The sequence below is a fragment of the Eublepharis macularius genome, chromosome 2 (assembly GCF_028583425.1).
Source record: "Eublepharis macularius isolate TG4126 chromosome 2, MPM_Emac_v1.0, whole genome shotgun sequence".
NCBI lineage: Eukaryota > Metazoa > Chordata > Lepidosauria > Squamata > Eublepharidae > Eublepharis > Eublepharis macularius.
The window spans coordinates 119,025,109-119,049,988 of record NC_072791.1 but is presented as its reverse complement, the minus strand read 5'-3'; the positions used below and the strand labels follow the sequence as shown (position 1 = coordinate 119,049,988).

The 24,880-nt window shown below is 42.1% G+C and overlaps 1 protein-coding gene across 8 annotated transcripts in view; it reads left to right on the top strand.

Moving 5' to 3' along the window:
* MICAL2 (microtubule associated monooxygenase, calponin and LIM domain containing 2) overlaps positions 1–24,880 on the top strand; it is a 247,655-nt gene that overhangs the window by 26,221 nt on the left and 196,554 nt on the right. For all 8 annotated transcript variants that reach the window (XM_054972925.1, XM_054972924.1, XM_054972922.1 and 5 more), the window contains exon 2: positions 8,363–8,720. In XM_054972925.1, the coding sequence (XP_054828900.1) occupies positions 8,421–8,720 (300 nt within the window). In that variant the 5' untranslated portion in view covers positions 8,363–8,420. The remainder of the gene's footprint in view (positions 1–8,362; positions 8,721–24,880) is intronic.

Below are 24,880 nucleotides of genomic sequence, written 5' to 3'. Positions count from 1 at the left end.
TTGTGGGAGAAGTTGGTCAAGAACAAAAGTCAGCTGTGAATTTCCATGGCAGTGTGGGTATCTGAATCTGGGTCTCCCAGCACCATGTCTGGCATATTGACCTGTACAACCACACTGACTTACTTTTTAACAGCAAATGCAGTCAGTTTTCTTTTCCTGATTAGGGTGGGCATCACTGAGTGCAGTGTGGACAATTATTACTGGCAACTGCTATGCACTTTAAACCGCATGTGTTTATTTTCTCCCATTTTAAAATCACATTCCATAAAGATATATAACTAATTTAGTCATTGTTTTATTTCTTAGCCTTTCGTTTGAATAGAAATTACTAATAAATGTAACTCCTAGCATGTACGCTTATATATTCTTTGGGCACCTCAGTGATTGCTCTTCTATCCAACTAGAAATTTTGGATTAGCCAAATCCTCTGCATACATACATGTGTGTTTGGCTAAACGGAAGCCTTGCTGTGTTTTAAAGAAACAGATGCCCTCTGCAGATGTTACACTGCTTTTCCATTCATGAGAAGAGGGAGCCCATCAACCATGAGTTTGAGAAACATGCATGATTGCCTTATTGTGTGAACTAGGCAACATGAGGATCTTCCACAACTCTGGAAAATCAGGTTTTTATTTATTAAATTATATCCTGCCTCTCTTTATGACACAAGGCAGCGTACAAATCACATTTTAAAGCAGCACAATTTAAAATGGGTAGCTGTGTTGGCCTGCATTAGAAGACCAACATGGCTCCCCGTTTTAAACTGTAATGCTTTAAGCTATGATTTCCAGGGTATGAGCTTTGGAGAGTCAAAGCTCATACCCTGGAAATATAGCTGGTCTCTAAGGTGCAACTGGATTCAAATCTTAAAATTTAAAATATGCAGCATAAAAATCCGTAAAGTTTCTCCTGCCTCTCTGAAGATGTTTGCAGTATATCTCCCATTAAAAGCCCTGGCAAATAAAATGTTCTTGCAGAATCTCCTCACTTCCTCAGAGAGCCCATTCTACAAAGTGGGAACTAGAGTGGAAAAGGCATGTTTGGTTAATGCCAAGTGGGCTACCTTAAGTATGGGAACAGCCAGCAGGTGGCAGGCTGAAGACCATTGTTGTGAATTTGGAAACATATGGGAAGAGACTGTTCTACTCCATGTGAATGAATGCTGTACACCTGGAGAATCTATGTCACCCAATTTGCATTAAATTGCAATCGTGCATATTGTGCTCTCCAAATGTGTGGTTGGTGGGCTCCTGCTTCATGAGAACAGAACAATAGCATAATGCCTGCAGAGAAGAAAATGACAATTGCATGGCTGTTAATTTGTACTTCAGAGTATATGAGGATGGTCTCTTCATCTGACTTGTCATCAAAGGAGAACGAATATTCGCACACTTTTAAGCTAAGTTTTTTTAGCTATTAGATATTTGGGGGGGGGGGTGGATTCTATGCAATACTCTTGTAAAGGAATTTTACCACCTCCATTCCACAGCAGCTTACAGTGGCTGCCAAAATCTTTGTCCTGCAAGGTGGTGGAACTTTGGGAACAGGTGCGGGTGGGAAACTCTGCAGTGGTAGGGGAAATTGACAACAATTTGCAAGAGTACAAGTCCTACTTTCGTAAGGAAAAGAAAACATAGGTGCCAACCCTCTGCCTTTTAGTGTCCCAACATTGTTTTACTTCAACAGTTGTTACTCTTCTAATGTGAAGATTTTTAGAGTGAACTTTGTAATCAGTTAATAAGAATCTTGAAAGAACTTGCCATATGGACTATAATATTGTCAGACAAATTTGGTTCATTATTTGAAGAAAGTTATTTTAAACTTTTTTTAAAAGATTACTGTAGCTTTACAGGTAACATTAGTGACATTACTGTAAGTTTTGGATAAGGCATAAAGCAGAAAGAGGGAATAAAGGCACAGTGAATGCTTAGCTTTTGTAATAAAAAGAAACCAGAGCTCTGTACAGGAACTTCACTTCTGCTGCATCCCAAAAATATAACTTGGAAAAAGTGTTAAGTCCAGAATTCAGTTAGAAGTTTAGTTTGAATGGTGATAAAAATATGTGGTGATCTAGAAGTACTGTTTAGTACAGAATATTGTAGGTTTAACCACTGGAATATGATGTTTAACAAAATGTTTTAAGGCAATGTTTCACAAACTTCTGATCAAGGGCATTTTCCCCCTCTATATATTTTATGCTTAAAAATAGAAATGTGCCAACTCCCATATCACTGGGCATTTATCTTCCCTATAACTGTAGTATAGCTGAGTTATGATTCAGGGGTGGTTCTGTGCTTTCTGGGCAATGGTCCTTCTTCAGCCTGTTGGCTATATTTAGAGACATGAAATCCAAGGGAAAAACCCAGAAACATTCAGGGGTAAGGGTGTTTCCATTTTTTTTCAAGTGGAGAGAAAAACCACTTAGTATGAAAATTTTTTTTAACAGTGAGTGAAACACTTCTTAAAGCATGATTTTTCACACCCAAAATATACAGCATGTGAAACTCCTCAGATTTCTAGTGGAAAAGTTGGGAAATTTGGGAGGAAGACACTGGGGAAAAACTCACTACCTTAGGAGATGTTTAAACAGCATTGATATGTGGACCAGGTGGATTCAGCTGGGTTTATCCAAGACAAGATTCACTGAACTCATCCAGAGCTATAACTCTCTTCTTTTTCTGCCCTGACTGCAGACTGATAGCAATCTTTCCTTGCCTGCTGGAAACCATGGCCCGCAAACAGGAGTTACTGAAGTTCTTCTTTGACAAGTGACTTGATGAAGCATAGAAGGGGAATTCTGCATTATTTGAGAGACGTGGCAACTTTGGACTGAGTCTTCCAAAAAGCCCAAACATGACTTTCTACACTCCATAGTTAATTAAAACTTTGGGGTTTGCTGTGATACTTGTGGCTTCACTTGCAGACTCCCATTGTCCTTGTTGCCTTGATGGGATTGTTTGCACAAGTGCAGTCTGCGTGCGTAGCTGCTTTAGGTTTCAGCTGCCTGATGATTGTTTCAGTTATCTATTGCCAACAACTCAAAAGTGTTTGGACATCATCATCATCATCATCATCAATTTATTTCAATACAGAATCAGCTCTGGAGATTAAGCAATAATAAAGTAAAAAAATAAAATAATAGAATAAAAACCAATAAAATAAGAATAGGCCACAAGCACAGAACAGTGGGCACAAGTTGTGGAGGATACAGAGAGATGGTGTCATGTCTGAGCCCCATCCATGCCAGTGCTGATGCTGTTGTCAGAAAGGCTAATGCTGACCTGTTGTTCTGAATCAATGTTTCATGCTATAACTTGATGTCATATTGCCAGTGCCATAGCTGTTTCTTTCACAGGCTTATTGCAGGTGCTTTATCTAACGGACTGTAGAAACTTTCAGTGCTTCTGACCTTGTATACTGCTCACTCGCATGCACTGTTATGTATCGACTTTGATCTCTTGCTTTCTCAGTGTCCCGACTTAATAGTACAAATATGCAAGACATTCTCAGGACAAGTTCACGCCAAAAGTTCTGTTTACTGTTGGGAGGGGGGAAGGAGCAAACATGTATGTTTAGAGGAAGGATTTTCCCACATGTTACTATTCCTGTCAATCTTGCTCTTACTGCTTAGATGCTTACCTTGCTTCTGAGTAATCCTATCGACATATCTGTGGAAATGATTTGATTTCTGAATAAAGCCATTTAACCAAGAGCCTGGATTTCTGGTTGCAATGGTACAGGGATCTATCTGCCATAGACTGTCATCCATAGCCTGACAGATGGTACCTTCCTCCGACAAAAATAAGTTATTGAGGCTCAGTCAACTGCTAGCATATCCCACACACCCGAAGGCAAAATTTGGCAACTTTGTTAGTTATCTCTTGGGAAGAGTCTGCAAGAAGGAGGGAGACATAATGTTTTTCAGATATTCTTGGTAAAGTTAAGACTGGAGCTGTGTAGTGATATCAGATGTCATTGTAAAATGAGCAGTGTAGCAGAACATGTTTGATGGACTCTACTTTCCCTGTCTGGCATGAGCAGAGTTGCTGAGGGAGTGGAACACGATGATATCTGCCTTCCAGGAGGGCTGAAGGTAAAGTGTTGAAGCCTACAAGGGTAAAAGATCTCCGATATTGCGAGATCTCAAGGGACATCAGTAATTGTGGAAAGGGGGGAAAGAGATGGGACCCCTTCTGCCCTTCAGCTTTGAATCTTTCAATCTGCATAGCAGATATGGTCTCAGTCCTCCTCCTGGTCAAAGTAGCACATAAACAGCTTTGTGAGAATTGTGGTGCTACCTGTGATGGAGCCTGCGTTCCATTGCATTTTTTCATTGTGTGACACACATTCTTGGTATTTCATACTTCCATTCTTCAGAATTGATAGGACATTTGCAGGTCTTTCATTTTTAGGGTCTCCATAGGTCAGAGATGACCGTATGAATGAAAGACCTAGAACAGGGCCACTGGGGAAGCCCTGATCCTTAAATTTCAAACATGACAGGATAAAGTACAAAGCATTCTTGATGTGGTAGTAGCTGTGGCTGTCCTAAAAATAGAGTAGGAACTTCGTTTCAGTATGGACCAACATGATAAAACCACCATGACCACCCCCAGGGCTGGGAAACTTAGCCAGACAATTCCACTAGAATTCATCTATGTATGTAAAAAACTGATGATAGCATTAAATCCACAATATTACATATATTCAGTATTTTCAAGCAGTGAAGAAAGGGAGGGGTGCACCAAACACAAAAAAAGAAAGAATGGCAAAGCCAACTACTGTGCAATTTAAAACAGTTATGCAGGGAGACATTGTCTCTTTTGTACTTGAAAAGGAAGTTAATTCTTTTTTTAATTATAAGTGATCCCTTGAAAAATGCTTTCTAGCGGCTTCAGTGATTTTTATAACCTATTGCTAACTGGAAAAGAAGTAATTTCAGGTTGAAATGTACCTCTTCTACTTTGCCCTTGCCATCTTCTCTCTATTTTCACACACATTTTAAAAGTTCATGTGGTCTATTAGGAAAAAAAATCTGAATCTTTGCTGATAGGTTCCTGAAGAGTTCTATAAATATTCTCCAGTATAATGGTGTGATGTTGCATCCAATATGCAGTTCTTCTGCATTTTTTTTCAGTGGGTGATTCCTGATATAGCAGGAATCCAGTTCCCATACTGAAAATTTGTACATGGAGTTTAGAACTAGCTGTGTCAATTCTGAAAACTTCTAAAGTGTGTGAGTAGAAATTCCTTTGGGGAAAAAAAATCTTAATTCCATGGCAGTGTATGTGCTGTTTAGGTTTAAGATTGCAGATCCAGCCTCTGACATCTCTGGTTAAGATGAGGCTTGGGTAACAGAGCTGTGGAAGTAGGCTTCCCAGGTGCGCACCGGTGGCCAGCAAACTCCCAGAGATTTGCCCCCTTGTCTGCTAATCGACCAGTGATTGGTGGGAGGGGACACACTCCTGGAGATTACCTGCCACCGGCAGGCACCTCAAGAGTACATGCTCTCAACCTGTGCGGCAACGTCACTTCTGGAAGTGCCATCCATGGCAGCCATTTCTGCACTTCATTACGCCACCCATGGGAGCATTTCTGTACTTTGTTTGGGGCCAATTTGGGCTCCAAACAGGCCAAATCGGCTCTGTGCAGAGAGCAGGAGTGCTTGCGCGGCCGACATGGTGACGTCACTTCCAGAAGTGACATCATCACACTGGCTCTGGGGCACGTGTGCTCTGCACAAGGTAAGTGCCAGGTACTCCACCCTCCTGACGGGAGGTGAGGGGTACCTGGCAACCCTATGTGGAAGACCTGTAACTGGCAACCGTACTTGTTTTGATGTTGGTTGCCTCTGCTCGTCTGGTCATTGCTAGGAATTGGAAACCCCTCATAGGCCTATTGCTAAAAAAAATGGTATCAGGAAATCTGGGAGCAATATTTGATGGGTAGGATTATGCCTAATCCCTTTTTTGGGAACTTGCATATAGTAGTCCCTTTATTTGAATATGATGAAATATGGAAACCAGTTTTAGATGTTTTAAATGCCAAAGATGTAATCCCCTCAATGCAACAAAGTTTAAATGCTTGTTTATTGTAATTCTTGGGTTTTTATCAATTTGCCAAGAGTTGTTTTGATAATTTCTTTTATGGTTTAATTTTAATTCTTTTCTTGTTTGTATTTTATGGTTTTATCATTTCTTGTATTAAATCTTTAATTATTAAAAAAACCCGGCAACCCTACCAGTGATGATAGCCAATGTGGTGTAGTGGACTAGGCTGTAAGAGATTGGGGTGTGAACTCCCATCCTTCCATGGAAGCTTGCTGGTTTAGTCACACCTTGCTGGTGACCTTGGGTCAGTCACACACTCTTAGCCTTCCATGACTGTTATGAGGTTCAGATGGAGGAGAGGAGAATGATGTAATGCACTTTGGGCCCCCACTGGGGAGACAAGTGGGGTATAAATTATGGATATAAATGAGATCTAATGCTGTTCTAAATCACTGGAATCATGGGGCAGGGCCTTTTAACCCCTTCCTCATTTATCCAGAAGTCTTCTATTGTACTGTCAGGCTCTTCTAAAATAAGAAATTAGCAATATTGGATCTACCATGCTGAGTGGTGAAATACATTTCAGATCAAGACATTCAGCAGCAAGGAACTATCAATTTCATTTAAACAAGCGTTAGAGACTGATTTGCACCTGACTTAGATGCTATTACCCATGTTTGCTTACATATTTTAAAGTGTTCAGAGTTACTTCAATCAAAAAGTATTCTGCAGAAATGTAATTTTAAAAGGATACTTTTAAAAATCTACTTTAAGTAGGTGGCATTTGAGACAATGGTGTGTATCCCAAAAAATGCCATTATAAGAACTGTTTTTTGTCTGTCTGTGTGCCAGAAAAGGCCCTGCTGAGCTGGCTGTCAGCCTGATCCGTAGAGTCACGTCGTCTGTAAACTTGATGTTATATGTGGCAGACTTTGTAAAGCATAAGTAGTTGACCTTTGATACACCAAGGAAAATACATAAGCTGTGAGTAAATGTCTGTCTGGTGTGACTCAAACTGTACTTTGCCCTTATTTGAACAATATTTTATTAAACTGTGAGTTTCAGTACTCAGCTGTCATAGAACACTCACTGGTTTGGTGAAAAAGGGAGCAGCAAACTTCGTAATTACTGCTTAGTGAAAGGTGAATATAAAGTTTGTGTTTGTGATGTTTCTTGATGACATCTATCTGGGTGATGGCAACATATTTTTTGGGTATCAGGCGATCTTTAGGTTTTGTGGGACATCATCTGAGGGGGGAGGGGGCAATAATCATCAGGAAGGGGAAAGTTACTTACTCTCTTACAGTACTGCTTTTTGCCTTTGACTTGAAGCCTTTAAGGTGGCTTTGTACTTAAAAATTGAAAATATTGGGAGAAATAATGGCACAAATTCTCATCAAGTATAATTTGAGCCCTAGTTGGAGATGGCTGATGCAAAGATCTGGTATGGCCAGGTTCAGGTTTTGGATGGCAGTAGATAGTGAGGTCAGGCCTTCTCACTCATAAGCCCCTTCTTCACCATCCACCCATGCAACCTTCCCCACACGCTACCTGCATGCCGCTGAGAGCACTGCCACCATGCACCAGTAGTACACCCTTCCCCCAGAATTGCTGGGCAGAGTGTGCAGCTGGGAGGGCTTGTGGGTGGTGGTTTCTGCCTGCAGCCTGGGTCTCAGCAGCCTTGTGGAATACCAATACTGGCCCAGAATGCTGGGAAGTTTAACATATATTCTGTGGAATCCATTTGGATGATTGATGTAATATTGACAATCCCATCTTTTATGATTTATAGCTGGGATGCTGACAACCCTTGTGAGGAGAAAACTATTGGAAATGTGATTGAATTTTAACCAAAATACATTTAAAAAATTCCTTCCTTCCTTTTGGATCAAGGCGACTAACAGAATATTAAAAATATCAATAATTTGAACCATCTACATATTAAAATCCACATTGTAGATAAGAAGAGTAAAATAATGTTATGACTGGAAAAGGTTGACCCCACACACACACACCCTTCCCCCATGGTAGCCTTGCAACAGTAGATGTGTTAGACTACTTATGGAGAACCAAAATTTTATTTGAAAATTGTATTTTATAGAATACTGTTTGGGAAACTGATGCTCTAGACCAGATGATGCTCTAGACCAAGATACTCCTGAGGGCTTCAAGTGTGTTCCATCCTGCCTTCATGTGGCTATATCTCACGTCTGCAGTTTGCATCCAGATGGCTTCTTAATTTGCAGTGTGTGAACCTTTGAATTTTATTGTCTTAACATGGCTCTAACTTGACTTATCTTTTTTCCCCCTAGATGTAGCATGCTTGGGAGAACCTGATAGCATCTTTCAAATGAACCACCAACTACAAGTATGACATTAGAACATCCCACTGTCTCTTCTTGGAAGATGGGGGAAAAGGATGATGACAAATGTAGTCAATCTAGCCAAATATTTGAAAACTTTGTGCAAGCCTCAACGTGCAAAGGTACCATACAGGCCTTTAATATCCTCACTCGTCAACTTGAGCTAGATCTTTTGGACAGCAGGAATTTTTATACAAAACTTAAATCAAAAGTGACCAGTTGGAAGGCCAAAGCTTTATGGAACAAACTGGATAAAAGAGCAAATCATAAAGAATATAAGCGTGGGAAATCTTGTATAGGCAGTAAGGTAAGGCAAAAAGATTCTTATATATTACTTCAAAATTTAGATCCTTCCTTCCTGTTCTTTCCTAAAATAACCTGTGTGAGTTGTCTTCCTGTATGACTGATAACTGGCAATTGATGATCAATAAGTAATGCAACATTCAGTGAATTTATCTACTGGAACAAATATCTCAAGTGACTCACAAATAGTACGCTACACATTGTTTTCATACTTTTGATGGTATAATGGGTTGCTACTGTCTTCTTTGGTTTTATTTATTGTATTCTTATCCAGCTTTTCTCTTAAATGGGGACCCAAAACAGCTTAGAAAAAATAGATTTTTAAATCAATTCAATTCATATAAAACAATATAATGAACAGAAAAATAACAAAGTAAGACATCCCGGGTTAATGTCCTGGGTTAATCCATCTGGCCAGGGCAAAAAACTGTAATCCTGGCGTAGGCCTCCAACCTTCTTGAGCCTCTGAGCACCTTTGCAATTCTGACACAGGGTTGTAAGTGCAACCACAAAATGGATGCCGCAGGGGGTTATGCATAACTCTTATAGTAACGCTTCAGTATTTCAGGCAGAAACTCTGTTTAACAGGATGCCTTTTAAGATTAAAATATTGTTTCAAAATATTTTCTTGCATACACATAGCTTATATTCAGTCACACAGTAAAGATCCTTGTGCTATGGTGGCAGCTACTACTAAAGCAATATATATATATATATTTAGACTGCATAGCCAATCAGATCTCCAAATACTAGTCAGGAGCTCCATTAGGCAAAAGCCCCACCTGGCCCTGCCCACTTTCTAAAAACACTTGGTGGACACCAGGAGAGGGCTCATTGGGCTCATGGGGCCACACTGGGGATTACTGCTGTAATCTGTAGGCTGAGAGTCTTTAGGCTCTTGCCCTTCTATTCATGTCCAGCTTATAAATGCTTTTCAGGAGGAGAGAAAAAACAGCTTAGGTCTCTCAAGCTTGCCAGCCATCCTCTCATAATTACCTTTCCTGCTGAAAACCCCCCTGGTTTTCTAGTTCTTCATAGTGTATCTTCTCCCCGCCCACCCCTTGTAGATAGCAAATCAGAAATCTATGTAGCACTTTCTAGTACTTACTCTTTAAATAATAATCCACATTTAATAGTAATTCATATTTGCATGACTTAGTCCTCTGTCATCATAAATTTATATTTCAGCTCAAGTATTTTCATGTATTGGAGAAAGCTTCAGCCATGAGATCTTTTAAATGTTAACTTTTCATGCATTAAAATGGATTTATCAGTCTGCCAGCTGTTGCCTCACCTTTTTTTTTGGTAAAAGTTATCAGTATAGCATCATTAAAATGAATCAAAGGCTGGGAAGGAAGGAATGTGAAAAAATGTTTCTGATTTGTAAGAAATTGATGGGAAATGATCAGTGCCTAAAAGGAAAAGAAATGTCTTGTCTAAAGGCTGGTAAGAGGGGGAAATGACTTGATCTTTGCATGCAAACATTATTACTGGTGTTATGTTTGAAATATACAAGTTAAAACATGGAATATATCTTTAGCCTTATAAAACTGAAGATTTTCTTTCCCCTCAAGAGCATTTCAAGGGTCCTTGTTTAAGGAAATGTAGTTATTGTATTGTGTCCCTCAGGAATTCAGGACAGTGTGTGTAGGATTATTCCATTCCACCTCACAAAGAAAGGCCAAATATTGATTTTAAAACAGGGTCTATAGAGAGTTTTTGGATATACTGCAGAATAAGTAAAGTACATTTTCTGATTTACTAGATTTATCTACTCTTTTAAGTATCTCGTAAAGGACCAAAGCTGGCTTTACTGCTGTTGATGTAAGCAACCTTCCTGTGAGAAAATACTTAATCTGGAAAATGCAAATGAAAACATTGCCTCTGGACTGCAGGCTTACTGTGGCTATCTCTGAAGCATTCCTTACTTATGATTCATTGTCTACTGTAAAAATATAACTATGAAACATGAATGATAGGAAGCACATCTAGACAAGAACAAGCTCTACTTTTGAGGTCATGCTGGTACTGGGAGGTAGAATGTACTAATTTCTTATCTAACACCTTAATAGTTCCACAGAGTTATATGTACAGCATATAGCCAGTGCAGGGAAGCTGCTGGACTTCCAGAACCAAAAGGAAGAAAACTTGTGCTTTGGGCAGGGGATGATTTTGAGCTCCTGAGTTCAGTTCCCAGAAAACTTGTGCTTTGGGATGCAGTGGGAAAGGGAAGCATTTAGAAAATACAAGAGCCAGAGACTGTGGGAAAGCCATGTCCAAATCCTTGAGCAGCCATGAAGCTCAGTGGGTGATCTTAGATTGTATTAGATTCATTTAAACTAGGGTTGCCAAGTCTCCTTACCCTCCCAGCAGGAGGTGGGTGACCTGCCACTCACCTTTAGAGTGGAAGCCCCGGCAGCACTCCTGGGGCTGTGTGATGACATCACTTCCGGGAAGTTATGTCATCGTGCAGGTTTTGTGCTTCAGAGTGTGGGAGCATTGCTGGGGCGTGCAACATCATTATGTAGGGTCCTGGAGTGCTCCCGTGCTTCACAGCTGGCTGATTTTGGCCCCAAACAGGCCCAATTCAGCCACAAATGGCCCAAAATTGGTCCGCTGTGGAGCGTGGGAGTGTGCTGCACCACCCAGGAGTGCACCCAGAGAAGCGTGTTCCCCCATCTTTTCCCCCACAGGCCAAGTAAGCGAGGGCTGGAGGAAGAGGGTGAGAGCTGGGGATCCCTCACCCAAAGTGGGGGAATTTGGTGTAGAAAATGTTTAACTATTGAAAATAAAACAAAAGTAGTTGTGTAGCTAAAAACTGACTTCAAGAAGAGTGATAAATGTAATAAGAAATAAAATTACCTAATTGGACACTTAAGAGAGAAGTAGTTCCTGTAATCTTTGTATATTCATTTGTGGAATTCCATTCCCCTATCCCACCACTTACCACCAAATTTGCTAACCTTCTAGATTTTAGGTTTCTGTCTTAAGTTAGACGTCTAGAGACTAATATCGTTTTTTTAAACAATTATGATTTTAAAACAGTTGGTGTGCTTTTGATTGTGTTTATGCTACCCTGATAATGACCTGATCTATCAGGACTCTGCAGATGTGCTTTTAAGAGAAAAAACAGAAATGCTGAGTTTTGATCTGGATTTCTCTCCATGTTAGCTTTTATTCTAATTGTTTTTTGCAAGATCAAGCTCTTTTGAGTGATTCATATCTTGGACACTGGCAACCATCAGTAATGTGTCTCCTACACTGCTGTGTGAGTAATATTCATGTGGCAAAAACACGCTTTGTTGTAGAAGTATGCAAACTAGGTGGCAAACAGAATGTGAAACTTACTCATGTCTGTGGAGTACATCTGTGCTGATTTCATAACATTGTTTTGTCTCCTTAAGTATTACTCTCAGGTTTGTAGCACTAAACAAATAGAAGTGCTGCCCTAGAGAGAAATAATTACAATTGTCCTATGTTATTTCATTTTAGCTAACTCTAAGTAAGTTAATACCTTCATATAATTAATATAATCTTTAAGTAGTTGGGCCATAGGGTTGTCAGGTCCCTTGAGTCCCCCTGTGGGGGACTGGGAACCTGGCACTCACCCTCCGCGGTCTTCGGTGACCCTTTTCTTGTGCGCACTCTGCACGCACACACTCCTGCCATGTGTGATGACATCACTTCTGGAAAGTGATGTCATCACATGGATGAAAGGGCGGCCCGGCATGCACTCCTGCGCTCACCAAAGGGCTGAATCGCCCCCTGTGGGCCCGATTCGGCCCGAAATGGGCTCGTTATGGGGAGTGGGGTGCGCTGCGCCACCCAGGGGTGCCGTGCTGCACTGCGCCACTGGGGGAGCACCCTGGAGGCACACCCCCTGCTAGCCAGGTAAGTTGGGTTGGGGAGGAGGAGGTGGGAACAGGGGATCCCCGCACCGGGCGGGGGATTGGCAGCCCTATTGGGCCATGATCTCTAAAACACAATGAGGGTTTTTAATGCTTTGAGTTGTCATATAGCGACTTGATTGTTCTATACTATGATGGATCCCCCTTCACTCCTCCACTGTGAGGCAGATTTTCCTGCCAAAATTCATTTTGCCTGCTTTGGTTGAGCAACTCCAAACAACATATTAATCTTTGTAGTTTGAAAGTTTGTTTGTCCCACCCTGACAGTCAGATATAATGCTGGCTTTTTAGCTCAGCCTGGGAACTTGATGGGGAGAAGCAGGAGCTCTCTTCCTTTTTGTGGGAAATGGCACTGGAGACTGTATAACGTTCAAAAGGAAATAAGAACATTTACCAGGCAGGGATTGAATAAATGTAGTCTGGGAACAAAAGTGCTGAGGTAAAACGTTGTTGGTAGTATAGAATAAACTTTGAGTAACAGGCAAAATAGTTTCCTTGAAACTTAGTTTCTTATATTCTTGGTTCTTAGCAGTGAGAGGTGTTTTATATTTAATACTTTAGTTACAGCAATGGTGTTACTTCACTGAGGTTCCTATGACAACTCAGGTTTCCTAGAGTTAGTTTAAAACTCTTTTCCCTTCACAACAGATCTGGGATCCTCCTCAGAGCCAAACCCACTTTAGAAACTGGGCAGGAATTAATCTTCTTCTCCTACGAAGCTATAATCCTTCTTTGGCTTTAAATGAAGTCTCTACCTACTACCCAATCACTTTTGCCAAAACATACTCCCAGTTCTATGGTGTCTGAGTCAAGCAGGCTTCAGCTTATGCTGACCCTTGTAAGAATTCTTAAATAGAATTCTTCTTCAGGATAGTGGGTGTTACAGTTAAGGCAAAAGATTTCTCTTTCCTCACTCCAGAGGGGAACCTGACTGACTTTCCCTGTCAGACTCACTCACCAAAAACCAGCCCCCCGCCCCTCCCTCCCTCCTCCCTCCTCCCTCCTCCCTCCTCCCTCCTCCCTCCTCCCTCCTCCCCCCCTCTCTCTTGTTCTCTCTCTCTGAACAATCCTGTTAGAAACCAACTATATAAGCCTTACAGCTTGGCACTATCTGACCAATCAGAGAGCAGGGAGTAGCCTGTCATTCAAGCTCTCCATTCCAAGAAAGAGTTAACTGTTTCCCTCCCAGCTCTCTGTTGGCTGCGCTTAGGAAACCTGCTTTCAAGTGCAGTTTGTCATATGCCTTTCCAGGTGCTTGGATAGGGGCATAATGAACCTCTTAATGATCAAGAAATGCTAGTCTGGTATGATGCTTGGTCAGTGGGATAGGGTGGTTGGGCATGTTGTGGAAACGTTGGTAATGAGAGCTTTTCCTATGATAACATCCATGCTTAGCAAGCTTAATGTGTTCATCAAATGCCTCATCAAGACAAAATGAGAAACTATAGGGTAATATCTTTATTTTCATCAGCCAAAGCATACAAAGTAGTGAGTAAGCTTCCACATTTACTAGTGCTCTTCTAATTTATGATGACTAGATACATTTAATATTTATTGTTGCAGTAGATATTTTTTCATAATCATCATGGATGCTTTTTTAATCAAGGTGAATGAAAGGCTTGACTAGGTATTAAAAGGTATCTGGACTTGGTAGTGCTATTGCAGACTTCTACCATTTGATATTAGGCCATTATTTGTTTCTGCATTAGAGGTGACCCTATTTTTGAGTGTCTGACTAGGACAAAGCAATGGCTTAACTGTACATTTCCTGTGAAGTTGGCATCTGATAACGTTGACTAGCAGGCTTTATAATGTCAACTCAGCTTGTCTAAAACAACACTGAGTATTTGAGTATGAAGCTGAGCTAGAAGTTCTGAGAATAAAACTCACTAGCTTGCTGTTTATCTTGAAAGCTTATGACGTTAAACTGGTCCTAGATCACTGCTTGTTCCTTTTGGTTTGCCTTGTCTTATCTGCTATTTTTAAGTCATCTGATGTCAGCATCTAACTAGGAATTTATGTAGGCATGCCTCTCTTACTCTGCATCCAGCTAATATTGCTGCTATACCAAAGCAGAATACAGTAGCTCTAAAACAGCCAAAATGAAGCATTGGACAGCAACTCCTGTATAACAAGTGAGTGCCCTGGACTAAAATGATTTGGCAGAGACAGTCCCTGGCTAGCTAAGGGATACGTTGGTTGAGGACTTCTTGACTCTTCATTTGACCAAACCTGACTGGAGGAAATAGGAGTGGAATGTCCCCAGGCTTCAGTAACTTTTGCCAAATTCAAATGGTTCAATTGCGCTATGGTCAGGAGATGTAAAAGTTTAGCCACTATTGCTCATCACCACCAAACTGTCAGATACAGATTGTAATAATAAACGTGGTGAATGAAATTCATTGATTCACCCCTTAGACATGTGAATCTGTATTTGAATTCTTGGTCCCAGCATATGGTGTAGGGCAGGAGACATAGCAAGGCTGCTGAAGCTGAGAAGGAGGTCTGAATCTGGTCACTGCTTAGACAGGTGACCTCTTAAAAACCAGTGCACACAGTCTGAATGGAGGAAAGATGGGATGTAAATGTAATAGAAGACCTGGTAGCTGGTACTCAGGAAAAAAGCTGTTCTCAGCAGAATGATGAATTAGAGGCAACTGCTTAAAATATACTAGCTATGCTACAAACCCCTTATATTTACTATTTAGGAATAGTAACATGGCTTCATCTAGCCTGGTAGGTCTGCTTTCCATCTGTGTACAATTGGCTGAGAGCTATACTGTATAAAGCTTTCACCATAACAAGGCAGATGTAGTCTGCAATGATTGATATTGTTGATCCTGGAACTGCATGGAAATGTGTGTGTGTTGTATTTAAGTAGTCTGCACCGTTCTGCCCATTTTCTACATATATGATGCACCTGCCAGGCACTTTGACACAGTCAATTACGATCTTCTGACTCACCGCCTCGCCAATGTGGGGATATGAGGGACTGCCTTACAGTGGCTTGTCTCTTTTCTCCACAGTTGGGGACAGAGAGTGGCGCTTGGGGAGAAATTGTCACCCCGTCACCCATTGGTGTGTGGGGTCCCACAGGGGGCAATACTCTCCCCTTTACTGTTTAACATCTATATGCGCCCCCTTGCCCAGCTGGTGTGAAGTTTTGGGCTTGGGTGCCATCAATATGCAGATGACACCCAGCTGTATCTGATGATGGACGGCCAGCCCGGCTCAACCCCAGGCGTCCTGGAACATGCATTTGCAGCCGTGACTGACTGGTTGAAACAGAGTCAACTGAAACTGAACCCAACAAAGACGGAGGTCCTATACTTGAGCCATGGGGGACTGGATTTGGGACTCCGGCTCCCGACCCTCGATGGGACACAGCTTGTGCCTGTTCCAAGGGTTAAGAGCCTGGGGGTGATCCTAGATGTCTCCCTGAAAATGGAGGCACAGGTCACAGCGGTTGTCAGGTCTTCTTTTTTCCACCTGCGGCAGACCAGACAACTTGTCCCTTACCTGTCTACCTGTGACTTAACTACAGTGATCCAGGCAATGGTCATCTCTAGGTTAGATTACTGTAACTCGCTCTACGCAGGCCTACCCGAAGATTACAGCTGGTGCAAAATGCAGCGGCATGCATCATTATGAAAGCACCAAATAGGGTGCATATTACACCAATATTGCGCGAGCTGCATTGGTTGCCAGTGGAGTATCGGATCAGGTTCAAGGTCTTGGTATTGACCTATAAGGCCCTGTGCGGACTCGGGCCAGCGTACCTGAGGGACCATCTCTCCCCGTAGATTCCCCAGAGGACCCTCCAATCAGGAGAAAAGAAATTGTTATCAGTCCCTGGCTCCAAGGAGCCCCGCCTGGCCTCAACTAGAGCAAGAGCTTTCTCAGTCCTAGCTCCTACCTGGTGGAACACTCTGTCTACCAAGACCAGGGCCCGGCAGGATCTACTATCTTTCCACCGGGCCTGTAAGACAGAGTTGTTCCGCCAGGCTTATGGCTAAGGCTGGGCCTCCACTGGCTGGAGGATACAACATCTACTCCCCTCCCTATGAGAGCTGCCCACCACTGTTCTTAAGCTGCTGCTATGCTCAACTGCACTGTCACGCTTTTTGTAATCAATGGTATTGCCGCCATCAAGAAAAGAGTGCTGTTATTTTTAAAATTTTTGTATAATGTTTTTAAATGTTTTATATGCAATGTTTTAAATGTTTTAATGTTGTTATCCACCCTGAGCCTGCTGGCGGGGAGGGCGGAATATAAATACGATAAAATAAATAAAATAAATAAAATATTTTTGATGGTACACTTAGCAGTAAAGCTATTTGGTGTAGGGTTACAAGCTCCAGGTTGAGACATTCCTGGAGATTGTCCTGTGCTCTGTTGGGCTGGATTCCTTAGGAGGCAGGCAGTAGCTTGGCTGGCATCAGAAGTGCAGAGAAGTAGGGGGCTAGGGCTAGAAGCTGTAGGCTGGAGCATAGGGCTTGCACCTAGTAGATTGGTTGATTCAGTAATGCAGCTGCCTCAGCCTAAATAGGCTGAGAGCTAATCTGGCTCATCTGCATCTGCTGGCAAATGTTGGAGCTCAGGAGGCTGTGCTGGGCTCTGGCCAGGATCCTGGGCCCTGTGCTGGGTGATCGACGGACAAGGGAGCAAATTCCCTGGAGTCTGCCCGCCACTGGCGGGCTCCTGGAAACCCTAGGAGGGTGAGGTTTGGGAAGGGAAGGAACTTCAGTGGGGTATAATGCCATACATCCCATTCTCCAAAGCAGCCATTTTCTCCAGGGAGACTGATCTCTGTGGCCTGGAGATCAGTTATAATTCCAGGAAATCTTCAGCCACCCCCTGGAGGTTTGCAATCCTAGGTAATCATACCTGACAGGAAACTAAATTTGTGTGGGAGATTTTGCTATTAGGTTTCTAAACTTATGATTGGGGTATTGAGATCATCTAGGTATTTCCTTTGTTCTGTCTTTGTTTCCTTTTGACAGTTGGTCCATATAAGGGCCATTAAGCAAAAATGTTTGCCGGAGTTACAGCAGAGTAATTCTGCATATAGATTGGTTTGTGTGGTTTGGCTTTTAAGTTTAGAGGGGTGGGGTTTAAAGCAGTTGTTTTAGCAAGACTTGGTGATGAAATGATACAAAGGAGACAGAATTACCTGCACAGAAAACAAATTATTTAACTCTTGGAATCAGGCCTGGCACGTCCATGGAGGCAGTGCCGGCAGCACTCTGAAGGAGGCGCCATGCTGGCCCCCGACAACCCTCCTGACCCTGAAGTGGGCCGCGTCCCCGCTCACCTCTCCACCCCTTTCCCACTGCCGCCCACCTCAGCTCCCGCCCCTGCGGCACGGCAGCGAGCGGGGAGGTGAGCAGGGAAGCGGGCCGCGTCCCCGCTCGCCTCTCCACCCCTTTCCCGCTGCTGCCCGCCTCAGCTCCCACCCCAGCGGCGCGGCAGCGAGCAGGGAGGTGAGCAGGGAAGTGGGCCATATCACCGCTCGCCTCTCCGCCCCTTCGCCGCTGCCACCTGCCTCAGCTCGGCTCCCGGCAAGCTGGGCGCCCAGGTGGCATGGCAGTGAGCAGGGAGGCGAGCGGGGAAGCGGGCTGCCTCCCTGCCCCTTCGCTGCTGCTGCCCACCTCAGGTGAGGGGGATGTTCTTGTGCACTGACGTCACAGTTGATGTCATCGCGCAGGGCTGGAGCGCATGCACGTAGAGCGCGTGCACATGGGATAATAGTCACCACCTCCTGCCCCGGGAGCCCCACAACCATGCTACACCGCTGCCCCTCCCAATCACCAAGAATACTGAAAGCAGGCTGGAAAAGATGTAAAAGGTATAATTTTGTAGATGTATTTAAAATTCATCATTTATAGGAGAGCCATATTGAGAATCTGGAATAAATACAAATTGAGATTATCACAGAAGACACCACTTTGGACTTTAACACAGGAAGCATTTTATAGAGGTGAAATGACTTATGGAGGCTTACTAGAATTCTCACAAGGAGATAGTAAGTTGATGACAAGGGAAGATTTTAATAACTAAAGGTTATAAATGTCAATGGTTTTTCTATGCCCAACTTTTACTATGATTGACAGATATTGTAAGTTCTGGTTTTAGATACAATACCACCTCATTTTTCTTTTTATGATCTGAAGAGACAAATCCCCCCCCCCCAAAAATTTGTAATCCAAATATTTGATGTCTTTTTTTCTGATATGAGTTTCTTGTAAGCAAAAAATGTCAGCTCTCAGGTTTTTCAAATAATGAAATATTTTCCGTCGTTTTTTGAGGAGTGTTTGCCCCATTTATATTCCACATTATATGTAATCCATACTTGGGTTTTAAGTATTATCAGAGCCCACATCTTCTTGTTCTTCCTCATCTATCTGTTCCAATGAGGGCTGTTATGAATCTTCTGAAAACTCTTCTAAGTCTTTCTTGTATCTTTCAAAAAATCTCTTGCTTTTGGAACTGAATTCAACCTAAATCTCTGTTCGATGTATTGTCGAAGGCTTTCACGGCCGGAGAATGATGGTTGTTGTGGGTTTTCCGGGCTGTATTGCCGTGGTCTTGGCATTGTAGTTCCTGACGTTTCACCAGCAGTCCAATCTCTGGGTCTTCAGAGGTGTAGCACCAAAAGACAGAGATCTCTCAGTATCACAGTGTTGAATAGATGTTGGCAGGTCATTTATATCTACTTGAGAAAAGATGGAATTGTTTTCATGTGAAGATGCCACAGCTGCTGGCGAAACATCAGGAACTACAATGCCAAGACCACAGCTATACAGCCTGGAAAATCCGCAACAACCATCGTTCTCCGGCCATGAAAGCCTTTGACAATATATTGAACACCTCTATGGGGAGGAAATATTTCAACAGACCCGGAGATTGGAAACACTTCAGAACAAGAAAGCATATCTACTCTTTTCTTTAACCTTTCTCCTACGCTGCAGGGACATGAAAACAATTCCATCTTTTCTCAAGTAGATATAAATGACCTGCCAACATCTTTTCCACACTGTGACACTGAGAGATCTCTGTCTTTTGGTGCTACACCTCTGAAGATGCCAGCCACAGCTGCTGGCGAAACGTCAGGAACTACAATGCCAAGACCACGGCAATACAGCCCGGAAAACCCACAACAACCACTGAATCTCTGTTGTTTGAAAGTAAAAATCACTCCTTTCAACTTGTCCCATCTAAATGGGATTTTCTTCTGTTTCAGTTTTTCAGTTATAGTCTCTTTGTTTCCTCAAGATTCTGAGTGATATCTCCTTTAAAATAATAACTCCAGCTTCCTGTATTCTCAATTTCTTCTTATAATGTTGTTGTAGAACTTGATCTCTTACTGACTTTTTGACAAAATGCACTATGATATCTTTCGGTAGCGTATTCTTTGTCGCATAACTGGTAGAGACTCTTATACTTTATCCAATTCCATATCAACTCTTGGGATGTCCCACTGGAGACATTCTGCCAAGGCCTCTACCACCCTATGTCGAATATCTTCATCTTGTGTCTCCCTAACTCCTTGTAGTCTCAGATCACATTCTTTCCCCCTTAGTTTCAATAAAGCTAAGTTATCTTGATGTTTCTCCAACTCTCTATCAAACACTGCTGTCCAGGATCTCCACTTGCTTGTTCAATTTTTTAATCTCTGCAGAGGTTTTTTTAACAGCACCTTCAATATTTTTAACTTGCTTGGTTGAATCTGTTTTAAATTTCTTAAAATTGTCTTCCATTCTTTTCAAATGAATCTAATTTATCACCTAGTTGATCAAAGAGTTTTTGCATCACATCTGTGAATGTAAGAGTGTCTATGGAAGTAGATCATTTTCTTGTACCTTGAGACATTTTCTACTAGATGGTTCTGTTTCTCTATGAATAATCTGTGAAGGTTTTTTATAGATAGTGTTGTTTACTATCAACTTTGTTTACATTCCAGTATTGAGTTTCAAGGACATTGCTTCAACCTTATTCTATGCAGTTTTATTTTAACCAGTCTGGCCAAAACACTTTCTCCCAATACAAATTCACAAATTACAGAGAAAAACAATAAGCTTTTTGGTTCCCCTTAGTCCATTAAATCTTTCCTTCTCATATGTAGTTTAAGAACTTTCTGCTACTGATGTATCATTCATCTTCTTATCTCAGTATAACTGGTACAGATGTGACTTCTGAGAAATGCCTGGCTGGAATGTGCCTACCAACCAGCATCATCAGTGGAAATAAAGATTTCTCGAGTGTATGTGGATTACTTCACTAGCATAATCATAATCAGAAAGATTATGATTATGCCCATCTTGTTCACACTTTTTTTTATAGATTGTGCTATTTAATGGTTTTCTATCTTGTTCACACTTTTCTTTTATAGATTGTGCTAGTTTGTGGCTATCTTCCACTGCGTGGAAGTGGTTATATTCCAATGCGTGCTAATATGAAGAATGATTTAATTAAAAAATTAGGAAGTCACTCCTTAAGTTGGAGGTAGGGTTGCCATTCCCCCAGTGGTGGTGGGGAATCCCCCACTCCCACCTTCTGCCCCTGCCACCACTCACCTAGCTGGCAGTGGAGGAAAGCTGGGGGAACAGGCCTCCTGAGAGTGCCCTTGCATGAAGAAGAAGAGTAAGCTGAGTGTCAAGTCTCCCTCCACCCCCTACCAGGAGGGCAAGGGGACCTGGCAACCCTTAGTAAGAGGTAATTGGATACCTTTTTCTGGAGTCAAAGAACGTTTCCATTAGTGGGAGTGTCAGAGTTCTCTGATTAAAGCCTGTCTGATTTGCATTACTGAGGCATTAGAATGCTTATCTTCAGCTCATGAGATAGGACCATCTGGTGCTGGGACCTTTAAGTGGATTACAGGCCTCCCATCTCTTAGGTCATGAGTCCTATTGGGCCATTTTTGCTGCCTTTTGGAAGGACCTGGTTCTGGTGCTCATGCATTGATACAGAGAGTGCCACCCTTTTTGCATGTATACTGGGAGGCACTTAGGTTGAGGTCACTTAGTGGTAGAGAAGATTCCTCCATGGCTCTGATCCTTGGCCTATTTCTCACTATGTTATACCTCTTGTTGCTCGGCTTGTTTCCTGTCCCTGGCTTTCTTATTCTGCTGCCCATGCTGTTAGTCTTGATACCAGTGAAGTAATAACTCCTACTTCCTCTCATCCTGTTATGTGGTAATCAGATTATGTGCTTGCATTTCAGATGATCCTGGGTCTGGAATAGTTTAAGTGCTCTGCATTAGGAGATTCTTATTTACTATTCTTCTGCATTCTTATTTACTATTAATGTATTTCTACTCTTTGATTTGTTATATATTAATTTGGGGGGGGGGGGTTCCACTAGAAAATCTGAAGATCAGGGGAGCTTGCAGAGACCCATAGAAACTGTTAACTTCCTTTTTAGGAAGGATGAATATTAGTTCCCAAATGTATGTATTCTATTCAATCAAACTTTGTGTAAATCGCATACAAAAAAATGACCATCTGCTTTAGCTTCAAATCTGCCTGCTCTTATGAAAAAAGCAGCTCCGGCAAATGCTGTTTCCCCCATCTTGCTCACCGAAGAATGTGTTACTGTTTGTAGCATATTTTCCTCCCTGACTAGTCTGCAAGTGAGAATTTAATCACCTATGAAAAGGAGAGTTTTTCTCCTACCCGTCTGAAAGTTGGAAGGAAGCCTGAATGAAATCTCTGGTATAGAAGGTACTGAGGAAACCCAGTTCTGTAAGTCCAATTCTACTTATGCTGTCACATGGATACTACTACTTATACAGTTAGTCTCAGTGTAAATTTAATTATCTGCTTTGATATTTTTGGATACTTAAACTGTGAAGTAGCTGAGCAGTAATTTGAAGTTCTGCTCTTACAGATGAGTGTGAGCTGGGTTGTGTTTACTGTTACATGGTGATTTCAGTTTCGATAGTGTGGCATTGTCAGTTGTTGCTTGATGGATCAGATCACTTGTGTCATAAAATGGCTACAATATAAGCCTAAAACATATGGTAGTCCTGTGTGTTATTCTGTGATGCCAGGGTCAGACATAAACTTTGCTGAAACATTCAGGTGCCAATGATGTTAAATATAGGCTTGTTTGTCCTTCTCTCCAACAAATTTTTAAATACAAAGAGCTGAATTTGCATGAATAATGTCACTGATTTTCAAAGAGATTATGTATTTAATGCTTTATTATCCAGTTCCATAATGAGTTCTCAAACACTGTTATCAGTTGTTATGCCTAGATGGTTTTATTTGGGGTTTATGGAATTTATGGAGGTTTTGTCTTGTTTCTGGAAATAGCCAACAGCTGGATGGCAACCTCCCTCCTCCCCACTGGGTCTCTTCCCTTATTGCTCACAGATAAGCATATAAGGAGAGGCCTGCTTCAGAGAGGCCAACCACCTAGTGATACCTGAAGGGTTGGAGTGCGAGGGTTGTTGGCTATCTGCTCTTCACCTGGGGGCAGAGCTGGGGCCAACCATTGTACATGATGAGTTGAAGAAGCCCCATCAGAGGGGGAGAGTGACACCAGTTACATACTTGGAAACCAGGAGCAGTATTGACATTAAACAAGACCTGTTGGACAACACTAACATTCAGCCCATCATAACCGTACCCCCTCATGCTGTATGGCATCTTTGTGGACACTAGAATGTTTTTTGTGGGCTGTGTGTGTGTGTAGGGGTTATTAAACAATCTTTACTTGAAGCAGGATATTTGATGAATGCACGATTTCAGTGCTGGTGGGAGCTGGTAGGTTTAAAGGTGAAATTACTCAAAGATGGCCAATATCTGGCAAGGATGCTCATTGCCTGTCTAATCTCTGTAGCACTTTGAGAATTGACAATGCAAGGGCACCTCTTCTCCCCCCTCTCCCCGCCACTACACTAATACTGTGCAGTAACAGATCAGTGAAACACAAATCTGCACACCTCTATGAGATGTTACAAAAGAGGAACTTGACTTAACCTGCATAACATAGATACAACTGAAAGGATATGACATGGTATGTCTGTCCCAATTAAAGCTCCCTAGGTATGTAGTTATGATGTTCCATCCTCCTTTGTCCTTCTTCTTCGATTGTAAACAGCAGAAATGACAGCAGGGTTGTTTATAAAATTCAAAAACAACTATTTTATTTATTTTAGAGAGGAAAGGTCAGATGATCCCCTTCTTTTCAAACACCAGTGCTTTTCTTCAGTTTTTGACTAAATCTTAAGGTCTCCAAAAGGCAGTTTACAACCACACCTGATCAGGGATCTCTTCACTCTCCAGAGCTACTTTTCCCTGGTTAAGGAAAGACTCCTCTCCTTAGAAGATCTATCTCATTCCTTTGGCCCAAATGGGAGTCTGCACCTACTTTCGAAATTCTCTTGCCAACTTTTCCCCAGTTCTCCTGTTGGTGTTAAACTGCTCTCAGTTAGGACTTTGTCTCCCAACTCTTCACACTCCATTCCTCTCAGCTAGGGCTGAAAACAGACCCTCCTCTTTCCAGGTCATACTACCCAATCAGATTCCTTGGAATAGCCTGTCACTCAAAGTTCTCTGTGTCTGCGAGGGATTAACCCTTAACAGTCCTTCAGCTGTTTGTACAGCACATCCAGGCTTTTAAAAATGCAGTCCGTCACAGTAGTTCTCTACTAATCCTGCATAAATAGCCAGAGGAGGTGTGGCTATTATTCTCTGTGAGCCCTTTAACTTCAGCGGGCTTCCAGTGCAAAGTTCCACTGGCTTTAACTATATGCTCCTTACATTAGGGACTAGGGATAGATTAAGCTTTTTGCCAGTTTGGTGCAGTGGTTAAGAGTGCGGGACTCTAATCTGGAGAGCCAGGTTTCCTCCTCCACTTGAAGCCAGCTGGGTGACCTTGGGATAGTCATGGCTCTCTGGAGCTCTCTTAGCCCCACCCACCTCACAGGGTGTTTTGTTGTGGGGATAATAATGACATACTTTGTAAACCACTCTGAGTGGGCATTAAGGTGTCCTGAAGGGCGATATATAAATTGAATGTTGTTATTATTATTATTGTTTACTGGCTGCTGAGTTCCCCAGTGGATACCCTCTGTGAGTTGGCAGTGCTATCAGATGTGCTGTTGGAGACACCTAGACTAATGATCCTTTAGAGCCTCAGCATTCATGTGGAGGATACTTTGCTGAGTCTGGCCAAGGATTTTATAGCTTCTTTGACTGTCTTGAGCCTCTCAAATTGTGATAGGCCCACCATTTGAAAGAGGTAACA